Source organism: Cavia porcellus, unplaced genomic scaffold (assembly GCF_034190915.1).
Source record: "Cavia porcellus strain 051 isolate PalLab524CR breed Dunkin Hartley unplaced genomic scaffold, mCavPor4.1 scaffold_14, whole genome shotgun sequence".
Lineage (NCBI taxonomy): Eukaryota > Metazoa > Chordata > Mammalia > Rodentia > Caviidae > Cavia > Cavia porcellus.
In genome coordinates, this window is record NW_026947497.1 from 75230467 (window position 1) to 75255759 (window position 25293).

The window sequence follows — 25293 nt, forward strand, 5'->3', positions numbered from 1 at the left end:
CTGGCACCTTCCCACTGAGCCCATAGGTAGCCCAGGCTGGTGGCATTCAGGCAGAGCAGAATTACAGGGGCGGGGGCAAAACTAGGTGTGGCAGCATGTGCTGTATCCCTAGCTGCTCGGGAGGTGGAGGTAACTTACCGAGACCCCATCTCCAAATTAGTTTTTTGTTTTTTTTTTTTTTTTTGTCTTTTTCCTTTTTATCGGTCCCGGGGATCGAACTCATGACTGCCTGCTTGCAAGGCAGGCGTTTATGCCGCTGAGCTAAATCCCCAGCCCCCCCCCATCTCCAAATTAAACACACAAAACCTCCAAAACGAGGGGCAGGGGTGTAGCTCAGTGACAGAGTGCTTACCTAGCAAGCACAAGGCCCCAGATTCTATCCCCAGCACTGCAAAGAAACATAACATAAAAGCTATATGGCCAGCATAGAAAAAGATACACGGAAGGTACACTGGAAGAGCGAAGGCCCGGGAGAATGGGATGGAAAGGAATAAATGGAAATGGAAGAGGCCTGGGAGGGCGCAGCTGGGTCTGGAACTGAGGTGTCGTTGCCTTGCTCTCCAGGGGCCCGGAAGACTTCCCTGGCCTGGGCTTGCCCGGTCATGCAAGGCCTGAGGTGCTTGGGTCCAAAGGAGGCTGGAGAGGAGGATAGCTGGCCTTGGAGTGGTGCAAAGGCCCCAGTTCTTGGGATGTACAACCCTTGCTGCACATATACAGGGTGCTGCTGGGGATCTCTGGGAGCTAAGCCACCCCAGCAAGCAGCCTTTGGGCTGCTGGCTCAAGGGTTGCCCCATGCAAGCTCCCCGAGGAGCAGCTGGCCAGTGATCTGCGCACCCCAGAGGACAGTGCTACCTGGCCTTCCTGGCAAAGGCTTGGCACTCATTACTTGCCTTGTGGCAAGCGGGTGGGCAGCGGGGTGCTCTCTATAGAGCCACTGTGCCCAATAGGCCCTTTGGGAGCTGGGCACATGCACCAAGAGCTGAGAAGGGGTTCAGCCAGTGCGGCTGTGAGCCGGTTGAACCGGGGCGGCTGGGGCTATCGGATGGTGGCTGATTCTCTCCTGACTCCAAACAACTCCCCACACTTATCTGTACCCCTCTGGCTGCCCACCCAGAAAGGGGAATGAAGCAAGTTATGGTAGATTTGGGGTAGTTTTCTCACTGCTGAGTGGCCTGTTAAGTTTGGAGGGATTTTTGGGAGACTCCCAGCTACAGCTCTGCAGAACTTTGTGGACAGACACGAACTCTGTGGATGCGTGTGAACCTCATGGACGGATGGGTGTGAACTCGGTGGATGTGTGTGATGCCCATGAATGGGTGTGAAACACCACTGCTCCCCAGAGTCAGGCCAGATTCTCTGCTCAGAGACCCATGGAACCAGCAGCCTCCTTGTCTTCACAGATGGAGAAAAACTGGGGCCCAGAAATGGGAGAAATGTATCCAAGGACCCTAAGAGAGGACCTGTGAGCTGAGTCCTGCCCTCTCCTTCTGGACCCCTGGCCAGAGAGCTGAGGCTGGCAAAGCAGTGGGCAAAGATTTAGGGAGATTTCCCAGCACAGTGAAGGACCCTGAGTGGCTGTCTCTTATTTAAAGAGCATTTTAGGTGATAATGATGAGGTTCCCTCCTCTATAGGTTACTATACAACTTTCCATGTCCTTATGCATCCCTCTTCGTCCTACAGCCCATTTGGTGGTGAGCTCTGATTATGTGAGCCCAGAAATGGCTAAGAAGTGACTTTGGCTGTCCAAGATGACCCAGGTTGTGGGGACAAAGGGCAATTCAGAAGGGAGGCCCTTGGAGTCACACCATGTGCCAGCTTAGAGACTTCTGCTTGCCCTGCCTGTCCTGGATTGGTCCCATCTGTGGGCCTCCCAAGTGAAAATCAGCCAGGAGGTGTTCAAAGGCAAAGACCTGGCCTTCAGGACAAGCCAGGCCAAGTGCAGCTGGGCCTGGGCGCCCCTGGCATTCTGTGGATTGACAAAGGACCGTAGGTGGCATCCCTGCAGCCTGCCAGCCTTGACACACATACAAGAATGCATCTCATCAGCAAGTCGGCAGGCTTTCCCAAGGCCATTGTCAGTTGTCAGGGGGCTTTGTGTACACACACAAAATGACAGCACTGGAGAAAAGAAAGTGGGACCTGGAGCTGCTATTATGGGATTGTGTGTATTTAGAGAACTAGGGCATCCATTGGGGAAATCGAGGGCTCACAGCCTGGTTAGCCTGGTTATGTTTTCTTTTGGATCATGTCACCTACAGCCAACCTTTACAAGCTGTAAAATGGCCAGCAGACTCCCTGTCATTACTTGGGGAGGACTGTGACTAAAATGTACAGGACTTCTCATGAAACCAGTTAATATTCATTATGGGGAATGCAGAAATACGAAGATACAAACACCTTCATCTTTGGACCCCGAAATGTTCTCTCTGCAGGCTCCTGTTCCCTCGCATGCACAGGCACAAACTCGACAGTGAAAGCTTTCACAAAGCTCACGGAGCACAGCACTGAGTGTAACAGGACCCGTCGGGATCCAGCGTGCAGGATTTGTCAAAGAGCTGCCCATAATAACGTGCAGGAGCCTGCAGCTGCACTGACCTGGCTGGACTTTCACTTGGTGGATTCTGCTGTTTGCTGCAGCTGGCAAGGACAAGATCACCGTGCACAGGAGGGCAGCCCTGGTCTGAGTGACCGCAAGAGGAACTGGGGGATGCTCTTGGGTTTGTGCCCATTTTGCCCAAGCAGTTTATTGTTTTTCCTTGCAATAACAAAGAGATACTCAGAGCTTTAGAAGCACTTTAATCATTGAAATGGCTGCAGGAAAATGCCTGTGCTATTGTGAGTTTAAAATCCCCTAGCCTTTAATTCAATTTTTCCCCATTGAAATAATTGATTTTTAATGTGGTATTTGAAACACACGGCTTTTAGGGGTTGAACTAATGACAAAGTGAAGCAGGTTTGCCCGCTTCTCTGCCTCTTTCCCTGTGTCACAGGGATGCAGCGTTCGTTACTTACTGACTTCCTCACTCAACATCCCAGGTTCTTTTTAGGTTTTTCCTGCTGTGAAAAATGTGGTGATAATGTTGTATGTGACACTGTCTACATGTTATGTTTTCTGAGATAAGCTGTCGAGTTGGAATGACCTTCCTGAGGTTTCCATGAGTATTATGGATAGCACGTCTAAGTCCCCAGGTACAATGCCTGGCACACAGCTGGCACTCGATAGCTGGGACTAGAAACCGCAAATCAAGTGACTAAGAGGCCAGACCCACTCGGGCCCAGATGCTGCTCAGGGGAGAAGTGAGTTCCACTGTCAGGAGACGGGGTGACCGGTCTAAGGGGTCAGTCTGGCCTCAGAAGCATGAAATCAGATGGGGTTGTTTTGGTCATGGAGCAGAGGGACCTTCATTGTGAAATGATTCTCTGCTCTGACCCAAACATGAAGCCACCCTGCCTGTGTCCTCCACCCCGACCTCCACTGAACCTGGGAGCCCCACTGTGAGTGTACTTGGCTCAATCAGGAGAAGGGAGTTCGGTGGGCACTCAGCGCTCTCCTCATGCAGAGCCTCCCGCCACTGGAAGCTGTGAGTGGAGAATAAACACCACGATCACTGTGTTCTCGAAGATTATTTATTAGCTCTCTCACCTACGGAGAGAAGAAATTCAAAAGTAAATGAAACTAAAACAGAAAGAGATGAACAATCTCACAGCATCTCTGGCCCTGGATATCAGCTGGACAATGAAAGAGATGGACTTCCGTGCGCTTCTAGATTGCAGGTCATTTCCAGAGGAATCCAGCCCAAGAAGAAATGAAGAAACCACATCCTAATTTCTATGGAGTATAGGTAGCAAAATATGAGGGTGAGGTTTTTTTAACAAAGAGACTGGAGTGATGAAAGCCTTGTACTGTGAACGCTGGGTTCCTCAGGATCAGTCTCGCTGACCCAGGCAATTCTACTGCGTGTCCTCAGAGTGGACAATTTCTGTTCTTTTTGGTGGTGGATTTCATCTCTTGGTACAGTCGGGTCCCTGGGGCTGGCTGGAGCAGAGATGAAGCTTACTGGAGTTCTGTGATGTAACTGGAAGAAAAAAAGCCGTGAACACTACAATAAGCAGACGGCCACACGGGCCCCAGTTGGCCCTGGAGGTTTCCTGAAAACACAGATTGGGAAGCCCCTGCCAAGCAGGTGGCATCTTGAGCGGAAGAGCATGGCCTTCTGGGAGATGATGAGGAAGGGTGGGGTCCCTGGGATGCTGCAACCCGGCTGCTTGTTGGAAGCCTAGCTCACTCGCTCCGAGCTCACCCAGAGCTACAGAGGTGCTGTTAGTTCCTTCTCACAAAACACAGCCTGTCAGTTTGAATCAGATTTATGTTTGGTCCAGGAGCCAGTTCTTAAGACGATTCTAATTCCTTGGGTGTAAGGGCATCATTTGCTTTTCTTTATTCTCAAGTGCTGTTTCCCAGCCACCCGGAAGACATTCCCACATTTGCCCTGTGAGGCTGGCTCCAAGTGTAGGTCCTTGTGACGCTGGACAAGTCTAGGTCCTGAGCACCAGCAACTCAAAGGCCGGTCCTCCTGGGGTGTCTGTGGGACAGGGAGTGGCTGGCTGAGAAGTCGGCAGCACCCAGATCCCAAAGAATAACCCCGCAGACGCTCTGGAGGTGCTGGCATGGCTCCAGCCTGCCCTGGGGGCCCCTAGTCATCCGGGATTGGGGTGTTGCAGTTCCCGTGGTAGATCTTGACGTGGCCCTCACAGCGGAAGTAGGCCTCGAAGACATCACTGTAGCCATGGTCCCGCCACCAGGTGCACAGCTGCCGGTTCCAGGTGCAGTCCAGCACGTGGAAGAGCTCGGGGTGCTCCATGCCGATCATGGTGAAGAAGTCCTGGTCCCCAAGGTGGCCACGGAAGTGGTACTTATTGGCCAGCTGCTGTACCTGCTCAGGCTCCAGCAGGCGGCCATAGAGCGGGGACTGGCGCATGGCCTCCAGGCTCAGCAGCATCACCCCACTGTTGAAGCCTGGGAGCCCCTCAGGGGGAGGCCCGCCAACCCTGGTCTTGGGGTTCTCTTGGCGGAACTGCCAAAATGTGTGCCTGCAGGGGAAGAGGACAGAGTTAGCCTGGTGGTGGTGGGGTGCGCCGCCCTCCAGCCCTGCTTCCTGGGCCTTCATGCACCCCTGTCCTCACTTCTGAGACCCAGCTTCAGAAGCAGGTGCACTGGGGCTCAGAATCCGCACCCTGCCCTGCCCTAGCGTGTGGCAGAGCCACAGCCTGAAACCACAACCCCTGACCCCAAGACCCATGTCCTTCTGACTTCTGCCACCCCATGACGATGACGCTGGTGACACTGTGGTCACAGCTGAGAACTGTACAGACACAGGACGCACCACAGAGCACTGGACCTGCTTATGAACTCCTCCCAGCAGCCATGACGCATCTTCATAGCTAAGGAAAATGACCGGAGAGGTTGTGTGACTTGCCCAGTGTCACACAGCTCAAGAATGGCAGAAATAGGAACTAAGCCCAGACCTTTGCTCCCAAAGGACATTGACCAGACAGAACAATGCAGGCCCAGTCAGTCTCCTCCTCTTAACGCTGCCTGGGACCCTGAGGAGCAGGGGGGAGGGAAGAAGAGGAAGAGGGCTGAATGGTGAGAGGCTGAAGACTTAACAATTCAGCTTGTTTGGAACCAGCCTCATTCACCGGACTCAAAGCCTAGAATCTCTGAGCGGCTGGCCGCGGGCTGGGTCAGGGTGGAAGCAGCTGGGCAGAGCTTTGTGGTACATTAGGGTGGGGAGTCACCCACCTCTCTGTAAGTGACCCATCCTGTTCTCTGGCTCCCTGTGTGTGGACATCTTGTGTGTTCTGTAGGGTGGGCAGGAGGGGTTCAGAGAGCCCCAGCCCATAGCCGGAGACCAGGTCCAGCCAGTGCTGGTGATGCAGAGGGAGGAAGTGGAAGGCCCACTGTTGGAAGGGGTAGGGTGGGCCCAGGTCCCCAGGGACACATCTTGACCACCACACCCTGTTTCCCAGCTGGAAAGCCACCTCTCTGGCTCTTGCAGAGATGCTTCCCCTGCCCCTCTGAGACAGGACCTGCGCAGTGGGTGATGCAGGAACTGGATTGTAAAGCACAGTGGAAATGAGCCAGACAGCTTATCCCTTCTCCGGCCCCAAGGCCAGGAATGCACATGCCTTCCTGCTGTCTCATGTGCCACAAAGGAAGCCGAGACTTTGATCCTGCGAGGGAGGACCATGCAGAGGGAACTATCACCAGCAGGACACACAGGCCATTGTTTGAGTTTGGCCATGAGGGAACCCAGCTCTGGTATCTGCCTCCTGATAGCAGCCTTGGCAGAAAGAAGCTTCTAGAGCAACCCGAGATCCAATGGTTCTGGCTGAGGAGCCTGCTGGGATGGGATCACCAGTGTGGCAGTGTCTGCTCATTTTAACCCATTTCTTCTAAGTGGCTAATTTCAAGACAGTGTTACAAACCAGCTGTAAGTCTATAGACGGACTTGGGCCCCCACTGTGTGGCAGAGGAGGACCCACTCCTAGGGCTGGGGCTGCCTTCCTGGGTGCCTCTGCAGCTCCACGGAGGGTGCTGGGCCTGGCAGGGCCTCGGGAAAGGCAAAGTGGCCACCAGGGATGGATGGAAAGTGGCACAGTGGGCTGCTCAGCCTCTGGTGTCATGACAGTGGAGCTAGAGAGTGGGACGGGTGAGGACACAGACTGCCACTTCAGAGCCACGGTGTCACCGAGCCCTCCATGAGCCCAAGTACTGTTACCAAAGGTCTCCCTTGTCTGCGGCAAGAGTGGCCAGAGAGACAAGTGCAGATTACCCTCCACGTGGTAGCCATGACCTGAGTGGCCCTTTGGGAACATCATGCCCAGTGTAGTCAGTTGGTCAGGAGGAGGAGGCATCTGTAACAGTGCCAGCACACGATAACCTACCAGAGGAAGGAGGGACCAGAAATTGGAAACCAAGCTCCCAGTGTATGCCCTGGCACAGAAACAGCATCGAGAGGCATGGGGGACTCTCTAAACACAAAATGATTTCCGGGATGCCTGTGTTCAAAGCGTCCATTCTGCACCCAACAAGCCCAGAAAAACTCAGGTGCCAGGTATGGTGGGCTTTCTGGCTGGCACCCTGGTCTCACAAAGCAGCCACGGTGGTCTCTGGCTCTTAGGCTGACCTGGGGGATGGAGGGGTTGGAGCTCTCACGAGGACCCATCTCATGGGCCTGAGATGGCACTGCCATGTGCCATGGGTTGTGAAACCCTCTGATGCTCTTTCCTGGGGCACTGATGCCTGCCTTTAACAGGGAGGGGACAGAGGTCCTCTGTCTCTGTCAGGGCAGAGAGTGGTCTCTGACACTCCTTTATCTCCAACTCCTTTGGATCCCACAGGCTAGAGTTTCTGGAGCAACATTTCAACTCCAGCCTCTTTTCTGAGTTGAGCTGGCACAGTCTGAGGCCGGGACCAAGATCAGGCCATCTGACACTTCCTGAATCAATGTAGGTGGCTGCTCCTGAGTCCCGCAGCTTCCCGAGAAGTTTCCTTGCCTTACCCATCATGCCCACACCAAGGCCACGTTGCCCTATCTGGATCTGGAGCTGTGCAATCTTGCTCTCAGTCCTCTGCAGCCACCAGGAAAGCCACACAACAGGGGACAAGTTTTCTCCCCATTCTGGAAATCATTTCAACTGGGGAACAAGCCTGTGCAGATAGCACTGTAGATATGGATCACTCTAGAAGTCGGTGAGACCACTGGAAAACATCATCTAGAACCAGCAGCCCTCCTGGTTACGGGTGAGCCAGCCAGTTTCTACATGTTTATGTGGGGCTTATCTTAACAATCATCTAAAAGAAAAGAACGGATAAGAAAAAAAGAATAGAAGGATAAGATGGAAACAAAGCTTTTGTAAATAAAGAAGGGAAGAGGGCTTGAAGGGAGAGGAGAGGAGGGGGGGCAGCAAGATATACCACATACAGGTACAAATTCCCATGATGATGTTATCAGTGTGTATATCTAAAAACTACCGGTAAGATAAAAGGAAAAAATCATCTAAAAAGACGACAGAGACCCGTGGACTGATTTCCATGAAGAACGTGCATCTCTATGGAAAGGGTGCTTGAGATACTTGCGGAAAGCCCTGATGATCACAGCCCGGGTCACTCCGGTGATGGCTCTCACCTAGAGACCCTGGCCAGGGAAGCTGAGGCTCAGATTCCACAGAAAAGACACATGTCACCAAGAGTAATCAAACCCTTTTCCTGCTGGGGTCCCCATCACAGACCCTGCGCTGCTGACTGTCCACGATTTTTTCTCTAGACTTCTATTTTCTTGGCTGGGGAGGTTCAAGGCGCCCTACTTTCACTGTTGAGAGAGGAAAAGCTCCTCAGGCAGCATACATGAGGCCCCACAGAAGATTCCCGAAGGTTCTAAAAGCCCATGTGGGCTATGCTCAAGATGCAGACTATTAGGCAGAGGAGGTCCCAGTGAGGCCTGAGGTGTACAGGACAGCATGGTCTGTCCTCGAGCCAGGTTATCCCTGGTTACCCAGAGTGACGTCTTGTGACAGTTGCTGGGCCTCATCTCAGAGGAGCACGTGGTTCTGACAGTGACGTCTAACCAGCAGAGGCCAGAACAGGAAACATCACTTCTCTCCTTCCCAGGCGTCTGTCCCAGGCCCTCTCAGCTCCGTGTGGCTTTACTGTCCTTGCGGATGAAAGGTCAGGAGTGAAGGTGACACTCAGGGGCCACCTGGCCTTCCATCCACCCCAGGTCTTGCAGGTCACCAGAAACAGTTCTGGCTTGGAGGGCTCTGGATGCTGTCACCAGTGAGGACACTGATCTGGGTCCCATCTGAGCAGACACTAAATTCCATGGGACAGGTGTGGACTCTTGGTCCTTGTGGGGAGCTTGCCCTGTGGGTGAGGCTTCCTGCCCTGCACAAAGGCAGCACCCATGTGTCTAAACCCCAACATCTCTACCACTTGGTAACAGGGGAATGGGAATGGGCCCCTGCAGGTCTCCCCCATGTGGCTGCTCTCTGGCCAGCCCCCAGAAGGTGCAGCCTCCAGCCTGGCCTCCTGGCACTGGAGGCTGCAGGGCCCTGCCTGCCTGGCATCCCTGAGCTACCATGTTGGGGACTGCACCTTGCTGAAGCCTTCAGCCAGGCGGGAACAGTGGAGACAGGACACTGGGCGTGGCTGTCACTGAAGCCGCTCTGCCACCAGCCCCATGGCAGGCTCCTTGCTTGACCTAGATATTCCACACTCCCAGGGGTGCTGTGACAGTTGGGGACTCAATAGAAGCCTCTGTTCACAGTTCCAGGGGAAGTGTAAGGTGGAAACATGAGCAGGGGGGGCTCTGTCCATGGCTATGGGGAAGGATCTGCTCCCCACTGTCGCCCCAACTTCTGGTTCAACTGGCGTCTCTGGTCCTCTGCAGAAACAGGGCCTCAACCTCTGCCTCCCCTCCACCGACGCTTCCATGGACACCGGTGTCTGTGCCCACAGCTCTCTATATAGACACTGGTCACCCTGGGCCAGGGCTGCCCTGGTCAGGAATAACCCATGAATCCTGCTCCCAAAGAAGGTTACATTCTGTAGTAGTGGGTGTGGGGCTTCAGCCTATGGGGGCCAGGGTCTGCCCCATGACACCGCAGTGGGAAGATGGAGAACACTGCCTACCACCCATCTTTACCTTGTCCTCACCATCCAAAGACTGGAGGACACCGATGGGCCCCAAACTGGCCAGGCCCCTGATTACCAAGGGGCTGCTGAGTTGCCATGGGCCAGGGGTCCTGTCCAGGAGGGGGCCAGAGAAGGCCAGAGCTGAGGAACTGGGAAATAAGGGTATGAAGACAGCATGGGTCAGCCAGCAGGGACAGGGATGGGTCCCTGTCCTCACAGAGACAGGCAGGGGCAACAGTGGTCACCCAGGCCAGGCCATATGGAGAAGGCAGCAAGGAGAACACAGCTCCCCCGAGAACTTGGGGGGCCAGAGGAGAAAAGGGATTCTATGGTGGCCACTGCAGTGGAAGACCTGGGCCAGAGAGGTGGCCCTGCAATCTGCATGGCCTCCCGGGGCCTGGCTTGCCCAGGGTGAGGATGGGGAGGGCGTGATGCCCTCTACGGGCTGTGGTGGGGCTCCAGGAGCAGAGCCATGTGCCTGACTGCTGCCGTGGGCACCCAGCTGCTGCAGTGCTGATTCCACACTCGACCTGCTCACCCAGCTCCTTGAAGGGTGTGGCGCATCTCAGCGACAGGGCCTCGGCCACCAGGCAGCCTCTGGAGGTTTCTGTTACGACACAGCTCCCTGCTCTGGGAGTCCGTCTGGTTCCCAGAGCTGCATGGGCTGTGACCAAGCATTCTTGTGGGCCTCTGCAGGACAAACAGGGCTATGAGGGGCTCTACTGTGCCATGGTCCTCTTCCCTTCCAGAGGCCTCTCAAAGTCTCCAAAGCTTCAGGTGTCTCTTGCCACGCCCAGGGGCAGGCTCGCCACTGCCGTACCCACGCATGGCCTCCCCGAACATCTCAGTCCTGTGGACTCCTTCCCACACCTGTGGCCCAGAAGCCATGGACATGGGCAAGGAGCCAGTAACTCCCTGTCACCCCACCCCACAGACAGCTGCAGAACGCCAGGGACCTGAGCCTGGCTAGACTCTGGGAGGACAAGGGAGGCTAGGGCTGAGGACAGTGACTCTGGTGACAGTGATGACAAGGCTGCGAGGGGGGCGTCTGGGTGGGACAGGAGGCCAGGGGAACACTCCGACCTATCCACCCTTGAATGGGTGCCAGCGACAGCAGTGGGGTGGAAAAGCCCAGCAGATGGCTGGTGTGTGGGCCTGAGCACGCAGCACAGTGGGTGTGACGGGATGCTGCAGAGTCTGAACCTTCCTGAGAGGAGGAAGAGGGGCCAGGAAAGATGCAAAGCTCTGGAGCACCCACCACCTGTCCTCTGTCCCCTGTACCGACAGCCAGTGGCTGGTACCGACTCAAGCCAGGGTCCTTTTTACTGCTCTGTGATCTGGGAAGAGCCCCAGGAGTACCCAGCCTCTAAGCTGGATCAAAGGCCCCACTGCCTGGCCCCCAGCCACTGGTCCCCAGGCCTGCAACCCAGGTGCCACTCCTCCCACTCCTTCTTGGGGCCTGCCCGCCCAGCCTCGGTTGGTGATGGCCTTCTTGCTGGCAGAGTTCTGAGGAGACAGGGGCTGCACGTGTGTCTGTGAACTGCCCCTCGCCCCACAGCACCAAGGACCCCAGTGCTGCCCCAGTAGAGCCTGATCATGGTTCCCGGGACGTCCTGCCGCTCCCCATCCTGCACACGTCTGTAGCTGCCTCCCACCTCCCTCGCCTGCCCGTGTCCACAATCCAGATCACCCCTGGTGTCCCTTCCTCCCTGTTCCTTCCTTCACCTCACCCACAGACTCCCTGGACCCCACAGGAGCAGAACACTCGGCTCTCCATGACCCTCTCCCCAGAGGCATCCTGCGCTGGTGAGGGAGGGGACAGAGGCAGCCCCTCTGTGATGATGCTAACATCTTCTCCTCACCCTCTGGACCGGGTCCTGGGCCCCGGTCTCCTGGGGCACCCTGCTTCCCATGCCGGATCAACAGTCTCTCCTGCACCTCCCAGTTCCCTCCCCAGGGGAAGCTGAACCCCAGCCCCTCCCCACACCTAAGGACACCACATGGCCAAAAGCTCCAGAGGGGGAGAACTCGGTGACACGCAGGTGACAGTGACCTTTGGAACCAAGCAGCTGGATACACGGCACTGGGGAGCACATGACAGGAGGGAACAGATGTAGGGAAGCCAGGTGGAGAGAGGACAGGGGGAGGACAGGATGCACGGCCAGAGAAGGGCCCTCCGAGGAGAGAGAGCAGGGAAGGCCACAGATGGGCTGACGTGACGGCCCCTCCTGTGATGAGCTGCCACATCCTGCCACACAAGGTAAGTGCTGTGGTCTCCAGCTTTCAGTAAAGAAACTGTAGAAGAGAGACAGAGACAGAGACACGGACAGACAGACAGAAGTTCAGCGGGAAAAAGGGTGGAATGGCCAGGCAGAAAAGTTTGCCACCAAGAGCCCTGGGTGCCTCTGAAGGCGGGATGCTGAGTGGGGAGGGCTGGCTGTGACAGGGCTGGAGGAGTGCGGGTCCCTGCCCATGGCCTCCCTGGCACTGGCCCCAGAATATGCCAGCTGCTGCCCCGGGGCCTGCACATCACTGCTGGGGAGCAGCTTAATCCTAGGGGGAGCCCCAGCTTGCACCCTGACGCTCCCCTGAGGCCAGGCCGAAGGAGCAGGAGCGATGCTGATCAGTGAAGTCAGAGCCCGTCACCTTCAGAATCAGCTCACTGCCCCTAGAGGTCACAGAAGAGGGTTCCGGGACACAGGGTGAGTGTTTTTCCGGGACAGTGAGCAGAAGGTGGGTAGGGGCAGGAAGGACGGGCGGGAAGGGGTATGCATGGAATTTCACCTGAAGTTCTGGGGTAGATTCCATCCAGCCACCCAGTGCCTGTCACCCTCACAGAGTGGGGCAGAGTGTGGGGACACCGGTGTGGCTCACCCAGGCACCAGGCACAGGGCAGTGTGGCCTCCACTGCAATGGCCCCGGCCCAGGGAAAATCTGAGTGCCTTCCTGTCCCCATAAGGCAGCCTCCATCTGGACCATCCCTGTTCACGGCCCTGCACATCTGTGGGTCTCAGCCAAGAAACTGGCACTGGGGACAGACAGTCCCAGCCAGACCTCAGCTTTCAGCCTTGCGGTTCTGAATGCCGAGGGTTCGTGCAGGACTGGGGTTTCCCAGCCAAGCTTACAGGGCTGCGCTTCAGGGGACCCTGGAATCACTGAACCCCAGCCAGCAGATTTCTTAAAATGTGCCCCAACTGTGCAAGCGCAGTGTAGGTTTTTCGTGGTGATTTGTTTGTTATTTCCTTTTGTTTCGAGAGTCATCACTGTCCTGTGTTTGGTATCGCCCATGAGTATATACAGGGACAGTTTTCAGGATGTAGTGAGCGGGAGTCCACACAGGAAGGGAGGAAGTGGGGGCCCTGAAGGAAGACTCTCCCTACCTGCCCCCAGTACTGGGCTCGCTGTCCCCACCACCAACAACAGAGCACTTGTGCTCTGCCAGGTCACCAATGGCATGGATGCTGAGTCTCAGCCAGAGAGCTCAGTGTCACCCTCTCCACAAGATGATCCCTGGGGCTATGACTTGAGTTCCCCAAACCAGAGGCCTTGCTCTCGACCAGCTCCTTCTCAGGGGTCACTGTCAGACACCCGAGATGGAAGTGAAGCTGCTTAAGCTGCCAGTGGTCCAAGCACTGTGCCTGGAAGGCAGGGGGAGGCGGAGGGGTGGGGGACGAGAGGGAAGAGGGTGGTCGTGTGAGGACAGAGTAGAGGTCTCAGGACAGACGGACACTGTGGATGGAGGTGGAGTGGAAGCACCATGGCCAACTCTGTGGGATGAACGGCAATGGCTCTGGTGACATCATGGCAGGTTGCTGGTTCGGGCCCTGCCCTCCTGCTCCAATGTGCTCTGTTACTGTGGCCACCTGGGTAGCAGCCCCATGCTTCTTCTCTACTCTGCCTGTTCAGAGATCCAGGACCAGGCTGGGCATGGGGAAGAGACAGCTGGGGGATACTGGCCCCATGCCCATTTCTATGCCACCTTCTTTCCCGATGGCTCGAAGCAAGCCTGCCTTCCTTCACTCTGTCTGAGCTCTGGGCCCAAGCTCTTCCCCTAACTCCCTGCTCTCGGTGCTCACTTTCCAGGGAGATACTGAGCTTTGCTTTTTGGTTTTTGACACAAGATCTTGCTTGCTATGTATCCCAGGATAGGGTTGAGCTTGTAGCAATCCTCCTGTCTCAGCCTCCTGAGTGCTGGTATTACAGGCGTACAGCACCATACTTGGCTTCCTGAGTTATTTTTCTGCTTTAAATTGGAAATGTTCCTTTTGACTCCTCATCAGCTGCACTCCGCTTGAATCTCCAAGTCTTCCAGATGAACTCCTCTGACTCCCTGTCATGCCCAGGGTGCCCCCTTCCTGGAAGGCAGCAAAGACTCTGAGCCCCCTCCTGCCTCTCCCTGCCTGCTTCCTAGTACAAGGCTGGAGACTTCTCAACTCTCTGGGGAGAGTATGGACCTGGGCTCAGTCTGAACAAGAACAGCAAAATTTTAAAAAACCAGATCAAAACTGGCACTGAAATTAGATGCTAATGCAAGCCAGTACCTGGGGAAAAGTTAGAATTCTCCAAAACAAATCAGCAAACAAACAATCACCAGTTCTGATGGCTGCAACTCATGTGCACAGGGTGTCCTCGGTCCTCAAGGGTGGCCACTCTTTCCCTGCCTTCCTGTCCTGGGCAGTTTGGGACAGGGGACCGCTGCCTGCAGACTGAGATGACCACGCCAGCTGGGGGCTAATCTGTGTCCCACCTGTGCCCCCCAAGTACTCACACCTAGTACTCGTGGCACCATCCAGGGAAGTCTGAAACTCTCTCCTGGACGCAGCCTTCTCCTCCAACCTATGGAACCTGCAGGGCCACCTTGCTAGGGGCACTCAACCACCAGCCTCTCTTCCTCTCAGTCTCGCCTGTGGGAAGAGCGTGAAGAAACTGGGCCGTGATAGAGAAAAGAATCCAGGGTGCCCAGCAGCAGTGGGCGTCACCAGCTGACCTGCCCATCTGCGCAGTGCTGAATGCCACATCCACACCCGAGGCTGCCAGTGTCCTCTGTGCTGGCCTCACCAGGCCGGGACTCTCATTTCAGAGCCTTTTCTCCAGCTCCAGCACCAGAACACTCCACACAGCTATCTGCCAGGGGGCTGCAGTTTCTGATAACATGCAGCTGAAATCAGAGTGTGGAGATACGTATGGTAAAGCTTGGTTTTCAGAGAGAATAAATTTTTCTTCCACGGGTTTAAGAAACAAGACTCCAGAGTGAAACTGGAGATACCCACACAAACAGGAAAGCCTGCTTATCTTCCGAATGCCAAGGGAATGTGAAGATCTCTTGCTGGAGGTTAGAAAGAATCCGGCTGCAAGATCTGCTTCCAAACTTCAAAAGAAAAACACAAGTGAAACCACCGTGAAATCAGCAGATCAGTCCAAATTCACCCTCTTCTGACTTTTGCTTTACCAAACCTCCAATCCCCTTGGCATCCCTGTCTGGGGTGCCCTACTTCTCTGGGCATCTTTTTTTGAGATGGGGTCTCACTATGCAGTTCAGGTTGGCCTCCAACTTTCAGCAGTCCTCCTGCCTCAGCCTCTTGAGTTTTGGGATTACAGGCATGCACCACCATGCCTGGCTTCTCAGATACTTTGAAGAAAAGCATAAGAAATGTAGGCAGCTCATCCGTATCTAACCCCAGGGCACATGAGTCTCCTAATCAGCTGAGTGACAGCTGTAAGCTCAGGACAGCCCTACAGCCAGTCGCAGGGCTGAGCTGGCTTGGGTCTAATCACACGTGCTTGGTAGCTGATGTCTGTTACAGGCTTGTTACACGTCAGCACTTTGTAAAGAGTTTGTATGAGTGACTTCTGATCCTCACAAAACCTTTGTAAAGCAGGTTACAAAGCAGGTGAAGATGATAGAAAACACATATGTAGCACCAAGGGCCAGCACAGGTAAGCACTGTTCAAAGTCCTCACATACCTGAACTTGGTCAATCCTCACAAGATGGTGAGGTGTGAACACGTGAGAAGCTGGACATGCTTACCCTGTGTCCTCCACCAGCCAGCCGTCTCCCAGGCATCACACCAGGAGCCTACGTGGCATGTGTCCTTCCCCATTTTATAGAAGGGTGGATGGTGGATGTCGAGGTGCCCCCAAAGCCTCATGCACTCGTGGGCAGGGCTGTGGCAAGGTGACTAGGTTATGAGGGCCATAGCTGGCTTGTTAGAGGTGAGGCCTGGCCAGGAGAGGTGGCCCTGGGGCCACGGCCTGGAGGGCTTTATTTCCTTGGCTTTCTCTGCTTCCTTTTCACCATGAGGCGAGCAGCTTCTCCTCCACCAGGCCCCTGTGCCATGCTGTTCTGCCTTGGAGCCAGCTTACTATGGGCTGAAACATGGGCCACAGTAAACTCCTCCTCCCTTGAATTATGAGTGCCAGGTATTTTGTTCCAGCAATGAGGAAAGTGAAAAAGACAACGGGGAAACTGAGGCACGCTTGCATGGGAAACGAATTTGGTGCAAGGCTGAGTATCTCCCCCCAACAATGCTGGGCTCCACCATCTCTCAGGGAATGGCAGTGCCTGCCACTAATACTAACAGACATAAGACACTGCCCTGAGCTTCTGCTCAGAGCTGGCACCACTGTCCCAGATTACAAGGGACTGTGAGGGACAGAAGACCTGGCACAGGTCCACCACCCAGATGAAGGAATCAGCTGGAGCAGAAAGAAGTTTCCAACCGAGCTCTCCAGACAGGGGCCCCACCCCAGGCTTGCTGAGGGGACCCAACAAAGCCACAAGCCAAGTGATGCACAAGAGGAGGAACCCACAGGTCCAGACACCCAGTGTCAGCGGGGAGTTAAGGGGCAGTGTGCCCAGGGCCACTCACCGCACACCTGCACATGTGTGGAATGGCTAGAGCAGGAAGATCCCTAGAGACAGAGAACAGACTAAGGCAGCTAGGGCAGGGGCAGGGGAAACAATGGGGCAGAGCCTCTGTCTGGGGTGACGCTAGTGTTTGGAGATGATTGCAGCACACTGTGAAGGCAACAGGTGCCAGTAACTGCACACCTGCATATGGCTAAAATTACACGCATGGTTATCTCTATTTGAGCACATTTTCTAAAAAAAACAGTGGTAGAGGAGAAGAGGCCACTGGGCCTGGACAGAGCCTCAGGTGACCGTCCTATGGCACACCCGTGCTGCTGGCTCATCGCTCGGGGTCACAGCCCTCATCCCTCACCATAGACTGGGCTGACCAGAAGCCTCGCTCTGTCTGCATGCGCCCAGCACTGCCTGCTCCCCGGCCCTTTCCAGGCCTCCCTGTCCTCGGTCTGGTCTGCAGAGTGACCCTGAGTAAGCCCGGGCCACTGTCCCTTGGCCGTCTCCCCAACGCAGCCACAAACCCTTCTGCAGTTGCTCTGCACCTGTTTGCAGAGCTGCAGACGCTGGAGGGAAAGCTGCCGCTGTGTCCTCCTGAGTGATTAACCTGAGTGGTGAGTCCCAGGCAGCCCAGGACACCTGGGAAGGGGCAGGTTCTCAAACAACAGCACCTTCTGCCTGCTCCTTCCAGAGAAAGGGAATAACAAACTCTGACAAGTGCTGAAATCAGCCCATTCTGCTTTGCACGTGCACAGGAGCCGGGGGCGGGGGGGGGGGGGGCGGGGGCTGGACTCATATTCGGGGCAACAACTGGGCAGGCTCCATCTGCTAGTGACATAGCTAGCATGTACTGTCACGGTGCCACCTGACCCCACAGGCCCTCTGGGGCCTGCATGAGCAACCTGGGGGCAGGTCTGCCAGAAGTAAAACCCATTATTTACAGTAAAGCAGTTCCCAAGCCCCTTTCCGGAAGCGCCATTCAGCAGAGGCAGAGCCCTTCAGTGAGGAGTCGCACGCTCTGTGTCTGAAATCTTACTCTGCATAAAGGTTCTTTTTAAAAAGTTGCTCTATGTGTGTGGTTTCGGTAAACATCTAAGATCTGTTTCTTGCTCGGCATAAGTGGGAGAGGGAAGAGAGAAACTCTTGCCACACATGAAGCTGTCTGCAAGCGCGAGTGTGAACCAGTCTCTCGGGCCACCACTGGCCTTCTCTCCTGACAGTGAATGGTCCTGCTGGTCTGTCCCCTCCTTCTGCAGCCCCTATCAGTCTGTGGACCTCTGCCGGCAGACGGCCAGGGCTGGGCTCCTCCCGTCCAGGTGTGGACCAGCCGACTCCTAAGCCTAACATCACGTCTCCTGTGCAGTATCCCTGTACACCCACGCACACCCTCAATGGCTCCCTGGCATCTCCCTGTGCTCCACCCAGCGTCCTCAAAGTCCCTGCTCAGGCCTCACTTACTCACCAAGGCCTCCTGGCTGCTGTGACTGTCCCCCTCCTTGTCCACCAGGGGTCTGCTCTTCGGAGCCTTTGTGGTGTTTTCAGTGATCCCAGAGGGCACCCTGTCCTGGTCTGCGTGGCGTTCCCTGGGACTGACTGTGTTTTCACTGTTGAATTCCTGCTGCTGCCCAAAGCAGGGACTCCATCCAGATGTCCTGTGTGAATTATTCTAGACGATCGATCCTCTGTCATCATCACACACTAGGGAAGAGATCTAGACCATGTATTGGTCTGCCAGCCTCTGTAAATGGCTTTTGGAGCAATCCAATACTACCCTAGCATGGGCACCACAACCCACAGGGCATTTCACAGCACAGGGAAGCAATGCTCTGCCTGATAAAGAACAGGGTCCCCTCTGAGCCTGTGGGGCCATTTGATAGGCCCACACACTGGGCAGAATCCCCCTGGACTAATCCACAGCAGAGAAACAAGCTCTAGACACCACAGCTGCCTTCGCCAAAGCTTTCAAACCCCACTGGGAGAAGACACAGTTTCCCTGGCATATACTACTCATATCAAAGGCTGTCGCCATGGTAACCCAGGTGTGTGTGTGTGTGTGTGTGTGTGTGTGTGTGTGTGTGTGTGTATCACACACACACACACACACACACATATCCTGGCATTGTAGTTGCAAACTTCCCATCTATTACTTTTTCTTAAAATGTATACAGATTCTTTTTGCTTTATGTAAATATTTTTTAAAGGTTGATTAGCCCTCGGGGTGTTCCTTTTGTGCTCTATGCATCTCTGTGAGACTGGGGGAGAGCACGATAGTTAAAAACTTATCTCTGATAGAACATATTTCCTGAATAAAAATCAGAACACCTGGCCTTTTATTGAGATAAAACATACGAAATCTGGATAATCAGAAAATATGCCTGCTACATCTGGTTCTATGTTTTTCTCCAGCAGATCAGAATGAATATTTTTATTGCATGTGTTTCAGGAATACACACTATGATACACACACTCAACCAAATTAATATCCACCATCTCACAGCTACCTGTTTTTGTGTGGCAGGACCACCTAAAATGTACCCTTTCAGCAAAACCCCCGAATACAGCGTAAGCTATTGGCCACGGTCTGTGGTCTGATGGACCTCCAGATGGACTTGCTCAGTCCGCTGCTTGCTTTCCTTTGACCTGTATCTCATTCCCTCTCCGCACCTTCGGCACTCACCATCTCTGTATGTTCAATTTTTGTCTGTTTGTTTTTTGATTCCTTAAAGTGAGATGAAGCAGGACTTTTCTTTCTGTGTCTGGTTTATTTCACTTAGCATAATGTCCTGCAGGGGCAAATGGCAGGTCCTCCTCTTTAAAGGCTGAAGGGTATTCATGCACGCATTCATTCATTCATCCATTCGGAAACTCTGTACTATTTTCCATCATGCCAATAATCTCCATTCCCTCCAGTGGCATGCGCGGGTCCTGCCTCTTCACCCTGGCCAGCGCTTATTATCTCTTGTAATAAGGTAATAGACAGGTGCGAGCTGAGAATAAAGCTTTCTGACTTTGCCTGACTTTTATGCAGCCTACCGGACAGGGGGAGCAGGAGGTGATGCTGAGAACTGCCAACTGTGCAGGGGACAGAAAGGAGATTAGGAGATTAGGGTCTTGGGTCCCATGCTGGCCAATTCGAGCTTTTTTGCTGGCAAAAAAAGGATACAGAACCCACTGAATGACCTGGGCCATCATTTTCGGATCATCAGTGGCTGCGTGGATCCAAGCTGTACCTGCCCAGAGCCCAATGAGAATCAGTCTCGGAAAAGCAATGGAAGAGTTAGGTGTAAGAATGCAATTGCTCTTTTCCTCTTGAACACATGTCCTGTACAGTGAGGAAGACAAGTGGGCGGGCAGAACTATAGGTCAGGCCCTGGGCAACCAGTATAAAATGGTGCAACCCTGCCACGTGACAGATCTAAACAGTGACCTTTGGCAACGCAGAGTAACAGTGTCCCCAGAATATCTTAGGAGGAGACAGGTGCTGGGTCCCACTTCTGACAGCTGAGCAGGGACCACAGAGGCCACTGTCCCCAGGGGCCTGCTCCTCCCTGGGCTCACCCACTACTTCTCTGAGCAGGTACCTGCCAGTTGCTTTAGATGCCCATCACTGGAGCCTGCTGCTTGGAATTCAAAATTCATTGTCCTAGGAGATTCACTTGCCCCTGGCATGTGGGCTCCTGTTTACACAATATAGATGATGGACCTCAAGGTTAGCAGGGGGCCACGGGAGAAGGAACAGGGTGCTCACGAGGCAGAGGCACCAGGAGAAACAAATGGGGCTCTAGAAGAAGAGTCAGAGGTGACAAGGACCAAGCTGAAGGGATGAGTCCACGCCTCAGTCACACGCTCAAGTCTTCCGTGAGACCAAGTCCTTCTCTCTGGGATGACTCCCTTCCCAGGGAAGAGAAGGGAGCTGCTCCCCTGAGGGCAGGAGGCGGGTTGGCTCCCGCTGCCGTGCTGGGAAGGAGATGTGAGAGTCACAGGCCTATGCATGACCAAAACCCCAGCTCCCCAGGCCAGGCCCGGGCTAGGAAGGCCTTCAGAGGCTCGGGAGCAGGAGCTGCTTGAAAGCAGGAGCCGCAGCTTAGCTGAGGCCATGGGCTTCGTGACCTAAAGTTGTCCTGTGTTCTCAGCTATAAGGAAAAGCTAAGAAGCATCCTGGTTTTAAATGCTGATTTTTTTTTTAATATAGACTCATCCCCAGGGTGCAGGGGTAGCACTTTGCAGCCCCCTGAAATAAATCGGCTGGTTCTCTAGTTTCCAAGTTGGCTACAGGCCAGAATCACACTGGGCGCATGATCCAAATGCGGTGTGCAGGCCCTGCCTATGCCAGCTGCACCAGGGTCCCTTCAAGGGGAGGGATGGGCACCTGCGTCTGGAGGCCTCTAGGGTGGCTGTGGCGGCTGGGCAGGGCAGGGCAGGGAGCAGCTGGAAAGCCTGTGCTCCCACTTTCCCCGGCTACTCCACCTTCCCTCTGTATAAGCACTCAGGGTGTTCTCACACCTCTAGTTTGTAATGATAAGATTTTAAGACTGATAAAATGACAACCCCAAAAAGTAACAAACAGGGCTTTTAAACTCTGGTGATGGCAAGAGGAGCAGAGGACACGGCTGGCACCAGAAAAATTGTGTCTGATATCTACAAGGTTTAAGAAACTTTAATATTCTACTCTATAACTTATCCACACGTTATAGTATTAATTTCACCTATAAAATCTTGACTAAAACTCATACTTCAGGAAGATGTAGTATCCTTCTGCCTCTGATATGAGGTTCCTAAGAACCTCCCAAGTCCAATGTCCCTAAGGTCTCCTGTGCTTAGGAAGCACAGACACGTCTGCATACCACCCTCTCCTTCCTCCCGCCCTCACTCTTGCCTCCTTTCCTCTCTTTTTGGCCCGGGGACTGGAGCCTCCCCATGCTAGGCAAGTGCTCGGCCACACAGCCACACCCGGCCCTACACCGTATCACTGTGTTGACGTAAACCCAAAGACAAGTGGCCACACAAAACCCCTGGCAGGGAGGTTTGTATGGACAATTTTCTGGCCAAAGGTACAGGAATATTAGATCTGTGGCACATGGGGAGACAATAATGACATTGACATAACAGCAAGAAGGTACCTTCTAACAACACATGGCTTTAAAAGGCAAATGACTCCAGAGTGGCCTGCTTCTGTTGTTCACACAAAGATGGCATCAAGACAAACAAGCATGGCTATAAGGCCTGCTCCAGGCAGAGACGGCCACTTTTGGGGAGTCCGCCCACGCGCCGTGTCCCCACGCAGCCGCAGAGCCCCAAGCTGGAGACTGGTTTCCACGTGGGCATGTCCACACCACCACAGCACCCCTGCGGCCACGCTGTCTCAGGCTTGCAGGACTGAGCTTTTCCTATCTTAGCGACATCCATCGCCAGCGCTTTATGGCTTGCTTCTGATTTCTCCGTTTTCCCTTATTCTAGTATCGACCTCTTAGCCTCCTCTCCCTTTCCCCAGAGTATTTATGCCTTATTATGCCCGAGAATTAATTCAGGACAGCATTCACTAGCTGGTGGCATTTAACTATTGATTTAAATGCTGTAAGTATTGACTCTCATAAAGAAGGAATGCTTTAAATTAAACATGGACTCTTTATATCCAAGTGTCCAGATTGTTGCTCTTAATAAAGTGATATCAAGCAATCAATAAAGTTATTTTCTATTATCAATGCAAAAAATAATAAGGCCTCTTGTGGGAGGGATGCTTTTGTCATTCACTAATGTTCAGGACAGCGATGCTCTTGATTTATTCTGCAACTCCACCTTCACACACACACATACACACAGATCTGGCCCCGTGCACCTCTCTCTTGTGCTGAGCCATTTCCTGTGTAAGTCTCATTAGGCTGGGATGGTACTGGGCTCCGATTCTGAGCTGGGATTGGGGAGGAACCACAGCTTCATAGACTTGGTGCAACCCAGGTGAGACCCCTGCTGGTGATATGTGGAATTGCAGTCCTGCTGCAGATAGGATGATCTGGCAGGCAACCAGATCCATCAACAGGACCTATACTTGTGTGTGCGTGTGCATGTACATGCATGTGTGTCCTCTAGCTTTTGCCTCCCAAGTGATAGGATTACAAGTGTGTGCCATGATGTCCTGTTAACTAGGAGCTACATTTTAAGGCTCTGCTTCACCACTATCTTCTGGCTGCTACCCTTGCATCTGCAGCATCAGCTACAGGCCCCCACATAAGGTAGAATTCTTCAAGCCAGGGAAGTAAGGAGTCATTAAAGAGCTGGGGACATCTGGCAAGCATTCCACAGACAACCTATAAACTGCTCCTGGAAAATAATAAAATCAGAGGTTCCTTAGAGTCCTTTTCTGTTGGTAACAGGATTAAGAAGTAAAAATAAATCCCCAACACACAGGAGGCCTTGCCCTTTGCCCTGTGGAGTAATCCTCTCCCTTGGCCACGAATAATCTCCCTTTTGCAGCTGCACTTGGGCAAGGCTCAGGAAACTGTCTCCCCTGACCATCCAAGGCAGGGACTCCCGTGTCGGGGCAAGATCAACAAGGGCAGGGAATGTTCCCTGCCCCCCAGCCCTTCTGAGCCTCCCAGCTCAAGATGATGACAGAGCCCTCCCTGTCCTAGTTTGTAACCAAAGCACTGGAAATTCTGGCAGGGAGAAGTCACCAGGCTGTTTGAATGGGCCCTTCTCCCTCAGAGGTGCCAGCCAGTGCTGGGGAGAGTCCCATACTACATGGACGACCCACTCTAATGTCACGGAGCATGCCAGGCTGGGACAAGGCTGAGAACACCGGCTCAGCCAGGAGGTCCCAGCGGACCCCGCTTACTGCCTCCATGTGGGGTCCTGTGGTCCTATTTCAGTCCACACATGGGCACTGGGGCCACAAGAGAGCTCGGTGACCCCACCACGGCAGCCCCTTCGTGGGCCCAGGCTGCAGGCCCAATGTCACAGTTCTCCTCTGCCTGTTCTTGTTTTCTTTACTAAATATAACTGTGTATTAAAATCAACTCTGCATAAACAGTAATTAGAAATGCAAACAACTACATTTATGAAAACATACAATCTGAGTGGGATATAATGAAATCCCGGGAGCTAGGTATAATTGGAACCTTCCTCAAGAACATTCGACTGTTACAGATTGCTAAATCGAACTTGTTTTTCTCACTTGAGACTTAGTAAAAATATTTCTCTTTTTAAAAATTCTTATTTACTGTGTGTAAGACACATGTTCTAAGTTTAAAAAAAATCTGGAAAACTAAACACCACGAAGAAAAAACACACACACTCCATCTGCCTTCCTGTCTCTCCCCGCCTGTCTTTATCTCCATCTCTCACACCCAGGCACACAGAGTGGGAACTCGGACTACTTTAGCCTAGAAAGCAAATCTGAGGTCACCATCGCCTGCTTCCTCCCACAAAGCTGCTATCAGTCAAGTCATGAAGGCATCGTTCCTCTGGTGAGTCAAACACCATCCTCTGGACTTTTCCTGTTTTTTCTTTAGTTCTCCCTACAACCCAAAAGCAGTATCACTTTTTCCAAAGTATCCAGTGGGCAGCGGAGTCTTAACTGGAAAGTGGCAGAGCCAGGATTTTAAATCACTCTGGCCAACGACACGCAGAACTCGGGTTCTCCATATTGTAGTACACTGTCTGCATCCGAACAGCAGTGTGATCTTAGAAGGAAGGCATGGGGGTGGCGCTACCACCACCAGGGCCAGCTCCCCACAGCTGCTTTCCTCATAAGTACTCGAAACACAGGAGATTATACAGGCCCTGGCTGTACCAGGGAGAGGATGTTCACTTCCTGGGGCATCCAGAGTGAGGTGCTACAAGCTGGATGCTTTAAACGACAGATGTTCATCACTAGTTCCAGAGGTTAGAAGTCTCGAGACCAAGGCGTGTCTGTGGGGTTGGCTCCTCCTGAGAATCTGTTCTGGTTTGCTCCTCTGGCTTCTGCTAGTTTGCTGGCTGCCTCTGCCCTTTCTCCTCTGGTAGAGGCAGAGCCCTGATCTCAGCCATCCCCGTCACCCGGCCCTCTCCCCATGTGTGACAGTGTCCACGACTCCCCTGTTATAAAGGCAGCAGCCACACTGACCAGTTACCCTTCCTCATGACCTCTTCTCACCTGGCTTCATCTGCAGTGACCCATTTTCAAACAAAGCCACGTTCTGAGGTAGGACCTCAAGATATGAATTGTGGGGGAATGAAGGGGTAGAATTCAACCCATAATAGTGGTTGGGGGTGGTGAGGCCAGGAGGAAGAGGACAGGGCAGGGCTGACCTGTGGATGGGTCATTGTGAACTCCGCCTGGCTAGGACAGCTCTTGGGGGCAAGTGTGTGACGGTGCCCAGGGGTTCTTATGACGGCGGCCGGGGAGAGGCACCCGCCATTGTGAATGTGTATGAGCAGTAGGTAATGGGACAGCCTGCTAATGACCAGGCCATTGCTGGCCACCCATCAACCACATCAGCCCTAATTTGAAACGTACATTTTCTCACAGGTTTCTTTTGCTGCCTTTGGGCTGGGAAGCTCACAGACCAGGCTGTTAATAACATCATCCCCAGAGAGTGTGGGAGCTGTAGAACCTGAGTCAGAACATAATTTTCCAACATGTAGACTCACAGATTTCAAGTACGGTTAAAGCAGCCTTCCTACTGCTCCTGGGGGGAAGTACGTCAACACAGGCTATTCTCAGCTCATCCTGAGTGGAATCCTGCTTCCCGAGA

General features: G+C 53.7%; 1 protein-coding gene across 3 annotated transcripts in view; it reads right to left on the reverse strand.

Annotated features, from left to right (window-relative positions):
- Window positions 1-25293, reverse strand: part of Xxylt1 (xyloside xylosyltransferase 1) — a 169957-nt gene that overhangs the window by 17161 nt on the left and 127503 nt on the right. The window contains exon 4 of one of the 3 annotated variants that reach the window (XM_003477097.5): window positions 3611-5092. The exons of the other annotated variants lie outside the window; for them this stretch is intronic. Within the exon in view, the coding sequence (XP_003477145.2) occupies window positions 4696-5092 (397 nt within the window). The 3' untranslated portion in view covers window positions 3611-4695. Of the gene's footprint in view, window positions 1-3610; window positions 5093-25293 lie in introns of those variants that run through there. 3 annotated transcript variants of the gene reach the window in all.